At 36.7% G+C, this 16,132-nt stretch overlaps 1 protein-coding gene across 1 annotated transcript; it reads right to left on the bottom strand.

Annotated features, from left to right (window-relative positions):
• Positions 1-5,499: 5,499 nt before the first annotated feature.
• On the bottom strand, positions 5,500-6,844 carry LOC131045869 (AP2-like ethylene-responsive transcription factor AIL5). The gene has a single exon (XM_057979537.1). The coding sequence runs from the start codon at positions 6,676-6,678 to the stop codon at positions 5,767-5,769; it is 912 nt and encodes a 303-aa protein (XP_057835520.1). The 5' UTR covers positions 6,679-6,844; the 3' UTR covers positions 5,500-5,766.
• Between the last annotated feature and the right edge of the window lie 9,288 nt (positions 6,845-16,132).

Raw genomic sequence — 16,132 nt, 5'->3', positions numbered from 1 at the left:
CAAAATAGGATAAATACCTTATCTAGCTAAGTCACCACATTCAAGTAGCCCCATAGGTCCAACCACAAATCAGACAGTAACGACTTCTCCAAGCCATGAATGGCATAAAAAAACCTCAACATAGTTATTGCAAGACCTACTGCAAGCTATCGATGTGGCCACTAATCCCCAGTAATACCTTCTTATGGTTCATCATGGGACCGAGTTTCCTTACTACACAACTGGCTAGGTATTTTTACATAGACTTTAGCTTGACCGCTAGCTTCTTCTTCACCTCTAGCAACTCGTCTTTTACCTCAAGGTATCCAACATACATGGGAAACAACATTTGTTGCTCTGAAATTCACATATGCCTCCAATTCCTCCAATTGTATACCATAGACTTTATAATTTTTATAAACTGACTTAACATTTACAGCTACTCCAAAACTCACAATAGATACCTCCCTTCGAGAGTCTCCTCCACAACAAACCACACACAACATTCATTTAAAGAAATTTGATGAGGAAAGACTCATAAACAATGCTCAAATCATGGACACGCCTGCAATTTATTTATTGACTCCTATTCAAACTCAATACCACAGGTAGGGTTCAATCATTACTTATTCTAACATATCTATATTATTCCTTAAAACTAGTCTTTTAAGGCAAATATACTAATTTGCATTGGCAATATTTATTTTGTAATTGCCTGTAGTGCGTCTTTTGAAGCACGGGGTCAAATAGAAATATCCTGTGATTACAGTGCGCTTTGATTATGTACACAAACCAAAAAGAATCGAGACGACCCCATTTCCTCATTCGAATTTGGAAAAGATTCATCACATAAACAAATCATAAAACTCATCAAACCTCACCTTTCATATTTGTCGTCTCTGTGCCAAAATTAAATCATAAAATGCCAATGAAATTGGTATCGAGGTATGCTAATACCCCAATCGTCACAAGGTGAGATTTAATTACACAGACGTGTCCCCATCACTTTTATGGAAATTTTTCGTGCGAGAGAAAAGTCCAGACATGATCTCTTTTAACGTCCATGGAGTCGTTTCTTTCGTGGACAATCAGAATCAACAATTATGAAATGGTGGGCAAGAACCAATTGCTGACAGCTGTATCAAACACCACATAATTAATTGCTACCACCGGTGGGCATAAAAGATCTCCTATTACTGATCCATTTCAGTCATTTAGAATTAGTGACACTGATTTTTTATTTGAACTTTGTAGATTTTATGCGATCTAAAATAATGAATGATATTCATAATAGCAAATATAATAATAGCAAATATATTATAATGTTGATGTTATAATGTTGATGGTATGTAATAAATGTGATCTAAAATATAAACTAAAAATAATAATAACAGACATTATATGATCAGCATACTATAATGCTGAGGGTATGTAATAAATGTGATCATACTAAATTGTATATGTTTCCAATCAATGGTTTTTATCATTCTAATTATATATGCGAGTGTTGAGTGAATGTAACAAATGTGATTCAAAATGTCGATTGAAAAACATACTATTGACTAATTAGTGATACAAGTTTCTAATTTAAACAGTGTTTTTCTTTGACATTTCTGATCACACTCATTATATACATTGAAAATGTTAACGGTATGCAATGAGTGTGATCCAAAACATCAATTAAAAAACATATGATTTCTAGTGTAAACTGTAAGTTTTGCAGTCGGTCTTTCTGATCACTCATTATATGCATTAAAAATATAGACAATTTTTAATGAATGTGATCCAAAATATTGACTTAAAAACATACTGCAATGTTGACGGTATGAAATGAATGTGATCCAAAATATTGACAAAAAAACATATTACAATGTTGATGGTATGTAATGAATGTGATCCAAAATTTTGACCGAAAAACATACTACAATGGTTGTAATGAATGTGATCTAAAATTTCGACTGTAAAACATACTGCAATGTTGCTGGTATGTAATGAATGTGATCCAAAATATGACACAAAAATGTACTGCAATGTTGATGGCATGTAATGAATCTGATCCAAAATATCAATTGAAAAACATACTACAATGTTAATGTGTAGAAAGTATGCAATGAGTGATCCAAAATATGGACTGTAAAACATACTACAATAATGTTGATGGTATGTAATGGATGTAATCCAAAATATTGACTGAAAAACGTACTACAATATTACCAATGTGCAAAAAATGTGATCCAAAATATAAACCCAAAAACATACTTAAATGTTGACATACAATATTGATGATATATAATAAGTGTGAAAAACATATTACAATGTTGATGTGTACTATAATATTGATGGTATGCAATGAATGTGATCCAAAATATCGACTGTAAAACATACTACAATGTTGATGATATGTAACAGATGTGATCCAAAATATCAACTAAAAAACATACTACAATACTGACGATATGCATTCAATGTGATACAAAATATCAATTAAAAAACATTACATAATATTATAGAAGTGCGATCCAAAATATCCACTGAAAAACATACTAATGACTGATTAACTGACACTGTAACAAGTTACGAGTTCCAAGATTTTAATGCTAGGTCGAAAACTATCCTGTGACGTGAAGGCAAGGCCGGCCCCGGACTAGATTTTGTAAAGCTAAGAGTTTTTGTTATGATGGGAGCCGTCAGCGTCATGGGTTTGATTGGCGGATGGCTTGGGCCTGGCAATGAATGTGATCCAAAATATCGACTGTAAAACATACTACAATGTTGATGATATGTAACAGATGTGATCCAAAATATCAACTCAAAAACATACTACATTACTGACAATATGCATTCAATGTGATACAAAATATCAATTAAAAAACATCACATAATATTATAGTAAGTGTGATCCAAAATATCCACTGAAAAACATACTAATGACTGATTAACTGACACTGTAACAAGTTACGAGTTCCAAGATTTTAATGCTAGGTCGAAAAACTATCCTGTGACGTGAAGGCAAGGCCGGCCCCGGCCTAGATTTTGTAAAGCTAAGAGTTTTGTTATGATGGGAGCCGTCAGCGTCATGGGTTTGATTGGCGGACGGCTTGGACCTGGGTTTTAACTGGAACGCAACGCTAAACAATAATACGTGTCGTCTTCAGTAGCCAAAAATACAAATGGCGTTTGCTTTGTTTTGTGCTGTAAAATGACCGACCGCGTGAGAGGCTTCCGACACGCACAAGAAGAGCCATTGTTGTCGCCGCCCGCCAGTGAATCCATCCATTCATTCATTTATTGTTTTTTTTAATTATTTTACCTTTTCACTCGGGTAACTAGATGTGAGTAGCGGTGGAATCACGGCAACGGAACGGAGGAGCGGTGGTGTGGTGTGGTGTGGTGTGGTGTGGTGGGCCCACGTGCAGGGCAGGGCAGTTTCAGTCGGCAAAGGGTTGGAGAACATGGCCCACCATTATTTATTATTATTTCAATGGTGGGCCCGGGCGCTCTAGGCCGGTGGGCACCCCACCAGCGCCGGGTCTTTATTTTTTCCGGAAAAGTCGGCCCGTCAACAACAAGATGTGAGGAATAGAATAGAATAGTTGGGTAGCGTGTGCGGTTAATTAAAGGGCGGGTTTGAACGAACGACGAATGACTGGCAGGTACGCACGTCGCAATCAGCGGCGACGCCCGCGGCGCGCAGTTATGCCACCCCTGCTTCCAGGCGGCGCTAAACTATTATTTTTAAAGGGGCTTGGAAAATGGGAAAAAGAAAAAGGGTTTTTTTTCTGTGTGTCAGTCATACATGAAACGTATGATGCCCGCCACAGAGAGGGCGCCCCCACATCATCATCTTTTATCGGTTGGAGAGAAACAGACAGGAGACAATCGCCCAGCCGTTGATGTGAATTCATGTATGTACATCACATCGGGTCGTACATGTATGTAAAGGAGGATGATTTCCTTGTATAAAATGCCGACATCCCAGGGGGCCTACGCGTGGGGTTGCTGCCGTGCCGCCGCTGCGTATAAAAAGCTGACTAAAAAGAGTATATTCATATTCACATTTATTTGTGATTCATACGCATACCCAGCCTGGGCCCCACCGCACCCCAACCGAACCGGCTCTGCTACAGTGCGGTTCCAGTCCAGACTCCCGCCAACTTTTTTGCAGCACATATATTTTTCCACGTAAAATGAAAAGCTACAGTGCAGAGGATAAGTTTGCAAACAGACCTGGGTTTAGATGAGTCCCAAATTTGCGCTCCCCTAAAAATACGCGTGCGGGCAGGGCGGTTGTCGACCGGGAAACAAACAAACAAACGCCAGTTCCGTGAGTTTGTGCGAGCGAGTCGTTGGTGAGCTCAGTCCACTGAACCGATTCTTATTCCCTGCCGTCAACATCAGGTATATACACACAAAATATATGTCTAATATTTTGTCCAAGTCAAAGAGGTCGACGGTTCAAATCCTTAGGCGTACATATTGCGCGATTGCGCTGTAGTAGGATAAATGAATAAAAAAGAAAAGTTATTTACCAGGTCGACGTTTCGAATCCTCGATATGATGTCTGTCATTCATCAGGTAAGTGTGTTACACACAAACCGCAATAAAGAATGAATGAATTCCCCAGCTGCATTGCCGTGCTGAAGTTCCATTAAAGTGAATCAAATTTTAGGAGTTCTGTTAGGCCAGCGCGCCCAGTAACCAACCGGCTTTTAGATGATGATTCGATGAATTTACAGGCGCGTAAATTTATTTACCCCCTGTGAACTCACACAGGCCTTTAAGGCTTTTCACTTATTCTAAACGGCGCCTCAGACGCCTCAGAAACACACAGTAATGAATTTATGAATGGAGATTTTTAAGACGTAATGGAAATAATATTTTATCACAAGCAAAGATTTGAGAGAAATATTTAATAAAATGGAAACCCTTAAATCGATCGGCTTCCGAGCGGATTGATGAAAATATTCGAATGCCTGCGTATCTTTGAAGAAAATAAGAACGCCATAAATTCAAAACTCTTTTCTGAAGCGACTTCCTTAAAGATTTGCACCTAAATGACAAAAAATATTCGAATGCCTGCCTGCTTATGATAAAAATAAGAACGCAAAGAATTCGAAATTCTTTTCTGAAACAACTTCCTTAAAAATTTCCATCTAAATGAAAAAAAAAAATTCGAATGTCTGCCTAAGATTGATGAAAATATGAACGCCATTAATTCAAGAGTCTTTTCTGAAACGATTTCCTTAAAGTTTCCATCTAAATGACGAAAATATTCGAATGCCTGCCTACGTTTGTTGAAAAAAGAGCGCCGTGATTTCAAATTTCTTTTCTGAGCTTAAAATTTCTATCTAAATGATGTCAAATCATCCACATATAAGTTGAAAATACCGGAAAAGACTGATGCCTAAAAATCTCTCTATTGAAAATTAAATTCTTTTATGAGAAACCTTACTTAAATTTTTTCCATCTAAACAATGTCAAGTTATCCACAAAGAAGTTAAGAATATCGAAAAAGATCGATGCCTGAAAAAATTTCTCCATTGAAAATTTTAGAGAAAATACACAAAGGAACGCCAGTGTTTCTTTTCTTGCCTTGGCTTAGATAGAAAAATATTCACAGAAGAAAATGCAAAACTAAAGCTCGTCGAAAGCACGAGAATGATAAGGTATTTTACAGCCGCATAGCTATCGCAGTGACCAAAAGGAACACGATCATGTTCAGACAGTTGTGGCTCTGAACTTCAAAGGAAAAAAAAAATATTTATCTAGAAGGCCAAAACTCGAATCCTACGCCTCATCAGTCGGTGCGGGAAGGTTAAGGTCAAAATCCGGAGTTTTCTTGGCCTCCGTGTCGACCACGACAGACGAGGAAGAATCGCAGTCACTGTGAATAGTCCGCGGCTCCGTCTCCGTTGCAACGCCGCTTCCTTTACTCAACATCAACCACCGCTCTCTGCCATTACAGCCCTCCTCAAGATCATTTACCGCACAAATCTTCTGCTTTTTCTCCGGCCGAGACGCAATCCCTTCAAAAAGCAGCAACTTTCCAGGAATCGCCGCCTCAGAAAAGCAGTCATAAGGGTTATTATGCACAACAGGACCGTTGAAGCTCTCCTGCGCCCTCACGTTAAGTCCAAGCCTCAAAGGCTTCGATTCCTCAACGCGACCAAAATCAGGACTGGAAATATTTAGATCAAAGGCTCTATTTTCCACCACAGGAACAGCCCTCCCAACGTAAATTGGCTTCCAGCCATGAGCGGCAGCCACCGTAACCCCTCCAAAACTCGCACTATTACTGCTAGCCCCAGCGGCAGCGTCCAAATATTTCCCGCTGTAGAAGCTTCTCCAGGAAGAACAGTCCGAAGGCCCGCTGGATCGCGACACAACAACACTCCTGGGATTCGACCACGAATCAACAGTACTACTCGGACTAGTGTTGCTCTGGTTAATATTCCCACTGTCTCTCGCAGGAGCAGTAAAATTAGTCTTAGCCTTTGCTCCACGCAGAGCCCTTGCAGCGTTATCATAGGCCCTCGCTGCCTCCTCGGCCGTATCGAAAGTCCCGAGCCAAACACGAGTTTTTTTCCAAGGGTCGCGGATCTCCGCCGCGAACCGACCCCACGGCCTTCGCCGAACCCCTCTAAAATGCACCTCTTTCGCCGCCTGCCCGCCGCTCTGCAGCTCTTCTCTCGCAGCCATGGCGGAACACAAACACACACAGAACAGCCCTAAAAACTAAAAAACACAGACCAGAAAAACAGAAAATTTAGCTTAGTGAAGGCAAATTCTATGAAAGGAGCCGCAGCGCTTTTAAGGACAACACTAGACGAACGAGGAAGGTGGACGTGAAGGAAATATTTATGATTGCAAATTAGAGAGGGGGAGGTGGACGAGGTTTATAGGGGGTCCGACAGATAACTCCGGCGGCTGCGCCGGCGGGCATCTGCCGGCCGGGCAGGTGCCGGCAGCTGGGCCTGGGGAAACTGAGCGCCTGCCCTGCCCCGCAAGTATTGCCACCGCCGCCGGATTTGGACGGCAATCACCACACCGACGCCGTCCGGCTTCTTACTTTTTTATTTTATTATTAAAATCTACGGCCGGCCCGGCCTGCAGAAAAAAAGAGAGAGAAGGAAAGAAAGGTGTTGAACGCGCCGCGCTCCTGACGGCGCCGTCTGCTCCGCCGTCCGGCCGCCTGCCGAGAGCCCCACATGTGACGTGACCGCCCAACGCCTTACGACTACTCACTACCTTTTTCTCTTTACACTAATCGTTTTCTCTCTCTCTAATTAATCCTATCGTTAGTTCGTTAAAGAGCAGTTTTTATTTTACGACCCCTCCACGTATGCAATTTCTGCTTCCCATGCAATAGCATGCGTCGTCCTTATTGGCTGCTGCCGGGTGGTGGTGTTGACCCACTTACTGCCCACGGTTTTACACATTCTCGTATAGGGTTTCCGTTTCGTGCGGAAGCAAAGCAAAATTTGTGGAAGGAACAACATGTGGGTGCATTATTATTATGTATACAGATTTGAAGGCATTATCAAATGTGTTTTTGTAAGGGAAGAAGAAGAAAGAAAAAAATAAAGGACGACTCCAACGGCCATCGCAGGCACACGTGAGCTCAATCGAAGCTCACGCCCGCCCGAACCCAAATCATGAGGTCTTATAAAGGAACCTATTATTCCCTTCCCCACCGCTAAAGCAACAGGCTAAAGTGTTTCGGCTTTAAATAAGTGCTACCGTATGTCGCCCATGTTTTTTAAAGATTAATATTCTGAATCTTTTTGGCATTGATTTTCGGTCTTTTTTGTTGTACAAATAATTCATTCATTTTTCGCCAAATTTGTCTAGGGTCCGTAGGTACTTTCTCTTTTTTGGCGGTACATGAAACAATAACCCCTTGGGCTTATTAAATTCATCAAATTTATGAAAATTTAATTTCTTTGTCAAATTTATTATTATTTTATATTAAAAAATTCATCATAATTTCAGATGGTACACTTGAGTTAGTGATGGAGAATTTGTACTCTTGAAAAGGAGGTCACAAGTTCAAATTGTGCTATGTACCACCTCTTCGTCATTTGGAGATCCTAGAGGTCACGAGTTCAAATTGTGCAAGAGATGTATATGTACCCCTGTTAGCCACTGTAGACCCATAAATAGATCATCTCGTATCGGATCCATTTCCATTGAATATATTAATTTATATAAGAGTTAAAGATTGACAGCTATTCATTTTGAAGAGTATCAATTCTATTAAATTTATTTTTGGCATGATCAATGTCTCATCCATTTAAAGCATTGGAATCTTAGATTTGACAAGACACAATCTTTGGTGGGCTTTTTATGAGTTAATCAATTTCATCACTTTACTTGTTATTGTATGCCTTCCATTTTTATTTGTGGTGGACATTTTTTTTGTGTTGTGGAGGGTCATATTAAATGATTGCCTAGACATCTAAGGTTATGGTCCCATGGAAGAAAGCTTCTTATAATATTTTTAAGGGAATTAGTAAGAAAATATTAAAGCTTTTTTACAATTAGTTAGTCTCATGATTTTTATAAGAGCAACTAATGGTACAAGTTATAGGTGAGAATTTTTAGGAAGTTAGTGGTCCCATGATTTTTTCAAAAATTGTAATGGTGCTTCTCAACATCATAATTATAGAAAAGAAAAAAAATTATTCAAAAAATATCTTCAAAATTCATAAGGTGTTTTCTAATGATACCATGTGGACAAACCCCCTAAGTTAGTGGAGGAAATTTCCAACCCCACCCAAAAAGCAACCATTGAAAAGCCATGAACTATATAATATAGGCTCCTACTTTTTAGGTTAAGATTCAAATTTTTTGTGTAACAATTTTTTTCTTAATATCTTAAGATGTATTCCTCGATAGCTATTGAGACTTTTATTTTTTTAACTATTATAGATATCTTAAATACATTTATCTCAAAAAGTCCAAAGATAATTGAATTGTTTTTTTTACTTAAGATTTGTTTTATTTTACTTTGAATTATTTTATTTTTATTTTTATTTGAAGATATTTTTCTTTTTAAGTTGATAAATAGCAATAATGGAGATGGCGCCTGTTTGATTAAAATATTATATGAAAAATATAAAGTATGAGGTCTCCAGGAAGTAATAGATATTAGATTGTTACCATAATCCGGGTGTAGATAATACAAAATTGTCTAGAATAGCCATCTTGAAAGAAAAGAAAGTGAATCCTATGAGGGCATGATATTACAAAAAATGTCCAAATATATTTTAAACATTCATAGTCATGTAGCAAAAAGAGAGCCAAAAGAATTGATATTGATCTTCAACCCCACCAAAATTGTCAATAGCTAGAGCTCTCGATGAGACAATGCCTTCAATCTACACTATCCCCAAGGTATATTTTAGATACTCGACACCTTTTGAAAAAAAATTCTTTCTGCATTCTTCATTTTGAGGAAAGGTTGAAATGGCGAAGGGTTTCCATGAACTAGTCATTGTGTCATCCTAAATTGTCATTTGAAGTCCATGTAATTAAAGGCATTCCAAAATAATAGACCACTCTCTATAGAATATTATCCAATATGACTATTTTTAGTTACTTAAGAGTTATTTTACTTTAAAATTATTTTACTCTATTAATATTATATTTAAATTTACCTTTTCATATGTCTCTATATCAATATGGGAAATCTTACAAGTGTGAGATGTGATTTACAAGATAACCTCTATATTGAAAAGTTGTCTCTCTATATGATCTTTAATGAATTCTTGATCTAACTTGAAGGGAAAGAAAAAGAGTGTGATCAAAATAGAATACTAAACTACTAGGTAGAGTCCCAACCAAGAGATTTTATTTCTCATTCAAAAATTGCATAGAATTCATATCATTTAAAATCAACAACTTAGAGTGAAAATAAAATGACATAATTATACGTAAATTTAATCTCATTTATAAATTGTAAAATTTTATATGAACAAACTAAAGCTTTTAATGACATAGCAATTTACAAAACATTCTCTTATCTTAAAGACCATAATGTTTAATATTGTTTCCTCCTCTTCCCAAAATACTCCCTTGTCTAAACATTACATGGATATGTATGCTTCCTCCCTTTGAAGAAAGAGCACTAAAATTTCAAAACAAAATATTGCATGCTCGGAATCCACATGTTAGAGCTCAAATCAATCGTATAGATGGTGATTTGAATAAAATGTTTAATATGTATTTCCATCATATTCAATTTTCCTTTATTTCATTAAAAGATGCTCCATTTATCATATTAGAAAAATATAAGGGATTCACATGCCTTGTACTATGTTTATCTTCCACCAATGATGTGGCATAAAACATGTGTCAATTCTAAAATATCTATGGGAAGCATTGAGGTGTCATGTGTTCATTTTGTAGCAATATATCTTTCAAGATATTTTTCTATAGTATGGGCTCTACAACTAGTTGATGTGCTCAGTTTTAACCTATGGCATAATGGTTCCCAATTATCATATTGGTGCAGTTGAAATAGTGTGTGCATTGTTGATTATGGTGAAGACCGACCATTCTTCTTTCTTCGTATTCTAGCTCAAGCTTCCTATGTCTTTATTGAAATGTGGAACCTACTTTATCCATCATGTCATATTTGGTGAATGCCACAACTAGAATAAGGTGTTACTATAACAATATCTTTGAGAAGTGTTAAAATAGCATGTATTAAACAAGACAAGTTATATTTGCTTTATTCTTTTATATAAATGAAATAATATTAGACCCAATAGTTTGGTTGACTCACTAAGTTGCTAGATTTATAAATTTAAAAAATCATCATAGTCAATTAATTTTGGGGGTGTGATTGATAGTTTCACTAGATTGATGGTTCTTTTATGATCTTTTCTACAATGTGAATTTGTTAAGTCAATGTGTTAACTTGTTACCAATGACATAATAGAAAAGACATGTCAAATTAACATATTTTTGTATTGCATTAATTATTGATCTATATAATAATCAATGGTCTAAATTTATTTCTGATGTTGTGGGATAAAAAAAACTTGCAGAGTTCCTAAAAATATTGCAACTTATTGTAATTCTTTGTGAAAATTGCATAACATTTGCAACCAATAAATTCCCAAACTAAAAGGGAAACCAAATTAGCAAGCAAAAGAAAAGGAAGAGAATAATAAATATTGATTAATATCATCCCTAAAGGACAAACAAAGAGTGTGAAGCTCTGTAACTTTGGTGACCTAATAGGGTATCTTACCTACAAAGAAGAACCCAATTATTGGCTTCCAAAACACTATAGTCCATTAACCTATGAAATGATCAATGATGTGATTCTATTATTGATGTTATGGACTAGACACAACTTGTCAAGCTATTAAAAATTCTTATAACTTGTTGAAATGCAATGTGAAAAAATTGTAACATTTGCCCTAATAAAATCCTAATGTCACAACCCTCCTTTATCACTTTTTTTTGATTTAAAATACAAAACTCTATTTATATTCTTTGGATGAATTATGGAATGAATATTGTAAGGGAATAAATTAATAAACCACACACACATGGAAAATGCATATATATTTTAAAATTGTTATTTAATTTCCCTCACCCAAATTTAGGCACATGTTGTAGGAGGAATAAGAAGCTTCTAGAGGCTTCTCCACCTCCTTGCATGTAACTCCTCCCACTAAGCCTAATTAATTTGCATGGAGGCCAAATTGGGAGAAGAATCTCTTTTTTAAATTAAAAAAATAGGTAGTGGGAAATGGAAATTTCTTTTATAAAATAGGTACAAGTTTCAAAAGAAAAGTTAGCTATTCCATAAGAAATTCTGCAATTTCTCCTTTGTAGTCCATTTTTCATTTGCAGCCAAGGTTTTGTTGGGAGGATTTTCTCTTCAACTTGGAGGATCAAGGAAGACTCCACACCATCTTCAAGCATCCAGGTTCCTCCAACTTAGTTCATGCATCTCATTTTTATGGTAGATTAGATTTTAGTAGATTAATTATGAGTACGAAATTTATTTGTATTTTGTTAAAGAATTAGTTTAGATTTTGTAGAAAATGAGAGTCAAGATTTAAATAAGATTCATTGTTGAAATTTCTTGATATGAAATTAGTCCCTAAGATTTTGTAAATAATGAGATTTATTGTTAAATAAGATTCATTGTTTAAATTTTTGATAAGAATGTAGTTTCAGATTTTTAGAAAATAAAATTCATTGTTTTGATAAGAAAATTGTTTCAGATTTTTGTAGAATGAAATTCATTTTTTTTGAAATAAGATTCATTGTTTAAATTTTTAGTTTCCGATTTTAGAGAATAAAATTCATTGTTTTGATAAGATATCTGTCTCAGATTTTTTTAGAATGAGATTCATTTTTTTGAAAATAAGATTCATTAGTTTTAGATTTATTATTCATTGTTTTGATAAGATATCTGTCTCAGATTTTTTTTAGAATGGGATTCATTTTTGAAAATAAGATTCATTAGTTTTAGATTTATTTTTCATTGTTTGATAAGAAAATTGTTTCAGATTTTGTAGAATGAAATTCTTCTTTTTAATTCTGATAAGAAATTAGTTTCAGAGTAAATGGAAATTAGATTCATTTTATTTTGATAAAAATTAGATCTCCCTGTGTGTATAAATAAATCTCCTCTCTCTGTGAACGAATTTTCCCTGTGCAAAGAAATGGATAACTCTCTCTGTGAATGAGATTTTTCCTGTGTAGAGAAATGAATTCCTTTCTCTGTGAATAAGTTTTCCCTGTGTAGGAAACAGAAGAAATGGAGAAAAGAATTAAACTCTCTTTATCTGTAAATGTATTTCCCTGTAGAAAAACAAAGAAAAAAAAAAAAATCCTCTGGTTTCTGCTTCATTTTACCTCTGAAATTTATTACCCTGCTTTGAGTAATCTTCAATAACTCATTAAAATTAAATTTATTACTCCTGTATGAGATATAAGAAAAAGATAATAATAATAATATAATATTTATGTACTCATATATATATATATATATATATATATATACATATATAAATTAAAAAGAACAAAGGCAAGAAAAAAAACCCCATCAAACGTAGGAAAATCTCCTTAAAACTCCGTAACGCACGGCTTTCCACGTACTCGGTCGCAGTCTGCATGGACGGTTTCAATAAACCGTCGCAGGGTACGGGGGGGGGCCCACGGCATCCCCTCATCCCTGCGGACCTGCGACTGCAGGGCCGCAGGGGTGATGGGACCCGTGGTCCCCACCCCGCAGCCCCTTTGTATTTACAACAAAAACTTTTTTTTTAAAATTCGATTTTTTTTTTGTAATTTAAAGTTGAAAGTTTTAAATTGTTTTTTTGATAATAATAAACTAAGTTAATTACCATCTAGTTAATTTTTAAGGTTGATAATAATGACATTTAGTGATGATTTTGTTTTCCTTAGTGTACATTTAAGGATATTGACTTTCAATTAAAAATGGGATTAATGATTGTAATTAAACTATCCTTATAGACTTTAAAATCGTAGACTATATTCTTCAAAAAAAAAATTAAGAAATATTGGGACGCTTGATTTGGTCCTTAAAGATTAACTTACCTTATTGCAAATATTTAGATTTGACCGTCATTTTGGACTCCCTAAGTCATCTTACATCATGGATTAATTGCTTTCGTTCATAGCATGCGAATTATTATATCTTTCATGCAGTTACTATTATGCAAGTTTCATTTGTTATGCAAATTTCACTTCAGGTAGTTACTTCCATTGTTTACGCTTCATTTTGTTATTCGTAGTTAGAAAACTAAATAAAGGAAGTTGGAAAACCAAAACTAGCAGCGTTCGGTATATATGGTGCCTCTGGGTCACGCTTACGGGTAATGCCGTCGTGTTGAACTACTGCACTTAACGCCTAATAAAGCTGCATTAACGACGTCTGTGGCATCGTCCCTATAAATCGTCGGGGAGTAATAAGGGACATTTGGAAGATAAAAATCCAAGGGGCGGGTAATCCCTCTTGGATCGATAATTTAATAAGATAACTTTTAATTGAATTTCACACCCGTTGAGATAAACCATAGTAAACCCCTCTTAGGGATGGACTAGTTAAGAGCTCTCATGAAATTGACTTTATTTATTTATTTATTTATTCACCTCGAAGGGATATTGGTGATTTGCAATTGGGCGACATTCATGTTAAGTACTAGGATCTAGTTTTTTTTTAGGCCACAAGCAATAGGCCATCTTGAGCCTTCGCTTAAGTGCTACCTTCGTGGGTAGCAACCGCAGAGAAACTGTCTGGGACACTGACCCTAGAAAGGGTTGCGTACCCACAAAATCAGTTTACATCAAACCATAGATTAGAAGATAGAACTACATACTTTACGCCTTGATCCCACGCCGAAGTGGGTATGTAGGCAGTCTTGGGACGGAGTTGTCCCTCGTACTCAGGCGTTCGTGGGTGGGGTCTAGGCTTGGTTGAGTAAGAATCCTAATCGAAAGATAAGATAATCAAACTCAATTCAATGCATACTCGGAAGGAATCCCGTATGGATTCGCTTGACTTCCCGAGGCTTTAAGCCAAATTCCGAGGCGGAATTCAAGCTTGTCTTATTTTCTTATTACTCCTAAGGACGGCGACCTCGATGCATTCTGGTTAGAAGAATGTAGTACTTAGTGAGTGGCTCAGGACCCGAATGGTCCCGATGAGTCTAAGTCTCTGGCCAGAGCATCTCCTATCCCGTTTGGATGGATGCCTACCCTGTATGGGTAGATGCCTATCCCGTATTTGATAGATGAAATTTACGTCCCGTATGGACAACTGCCTAACCCGTATGGTTAGAAGCTCATCCCGAATGGATGAATGCCCAGTCCTATTTGGATGGATGCCCAGAGTATGCAATTGAATAAAACGTAATAAAGAAAAAAAAATATACTCAATTTTTGTTGGATCAATTTTGGTGGGTTATTACATGTGGTATCAGAGCAAAGGTTCAAATCTAGGCCTTGTGCTCACTTCAATTTATTCAACTAAGGGAATGTTTTACAATAATAGAAATTAAATTTTATTCTTCAAAAAGAAACTAACTACATAATTTAACTTCCAGGTAAAACCTCGAATGGCAAGAGGAAGAGGAAGAGGAAGAGGAAGAGGAAGAGGAAGAGGAAGGGGTAATGGAAGACGTACTAGGAGTCAAAGGGAGGAAAACCATGAGGAAAGCCATGAGGAAAACCATGAAGGAAACCACGAGGAAGATCATGAAGAGGATCGACACAACCTAGGTAATAACGGAGATGGGGTCCAAGCTATAATCGACCTTCTAACCGAACAAAGAGATAAAATCAACTTCCTGGAACAATCACTGCAGGACCTTAGGGAAAGGCAGAATGACTATGAGAATAGAAGTGGTACCGAGAATGGAAACCCTGGTAGCAATCAAGGAAATGTGATGGGTAATGGAAAGGAAAATAACATATTAGAACTCTCCAAGGATTTGAAGAAAATCACCCCTCCTAAGTTCGATGGGAGGCAGATTGGTGAAGGGGCTGAGAATTGGCTAAATGAAATGGAGAAATATTTTGAGCTAAGAGATTTCAGCGAAACAACTAAGGCTTTATGGGGCTCCTATCAACTCACAGGGGAGGCGGCTAGTTGGTGGACCAACACCAAGGAACAAAATGGGTATAACAGGGATACAATCACATGGGATCAATTTGTTCACCATTTTCGAGATAGGTGGCTTCCTCAATTGTTCTTTGATGAGAAAGTGACAGAATTCCATAACCTACGTCAAGGGTCCCTATCCGTTCAACAATATTGGGATAAATTCGCCAAGTTGCTTAAGTATGTGCCTATGTACCAAAGGGATGAAGAAGGCCAAGCAAGGAAATTCATTTTGGGGCTGAATACCAACATAGGGGCAGAGGTTGATATGCATGGACCCAGAAACATGAATGAAGTACTTGAAAAGTCCCTAAGGCAAGAGAGGAAGATTCAGACACTAGCAGGACGAAACTATAATGGGAATCACTCATTCAAAAGGAAGCAAGAATTCAATGGAAACACTAATTTCAACAAGGGTCAAAGGAATAACTCTTCCGAAAGGAGACCACCGCCTAATCAATATCAGAGGAATGGAAATGATAATAACAGGGGCAACAA

The sequence above is a fragment of the Cryptomeria japonica genome, chromosome 8 (genome assembly GCF_030272615.1).
Source record: "Cryptomeria japonica chromosome 8, Sugi_1.0, whole genome shotgun sequence".
Classification (NCBI taxonomy): Eukaryota; Viridiplantae; Streptophyta; class Pinopsida; order Cupressales; family Cupressaceae; genus Cryptomeria; species Cryptomeria japonica.
The sequence above is the reverse complement of the archived record's forward strand: the minus strand, read 5'-3'. Positions and strand labels throughout refer to the sequence as shown.

Coding starts and splice junctions, on each gene's coding strand:
- LOC131045869 (XM_057979537.1), bottom strand. CDS start 6,678: ATGGCTGCGAGAGAAGAGCTGCAGAGCGGCGGGCAGGCGGCGAAAGAG.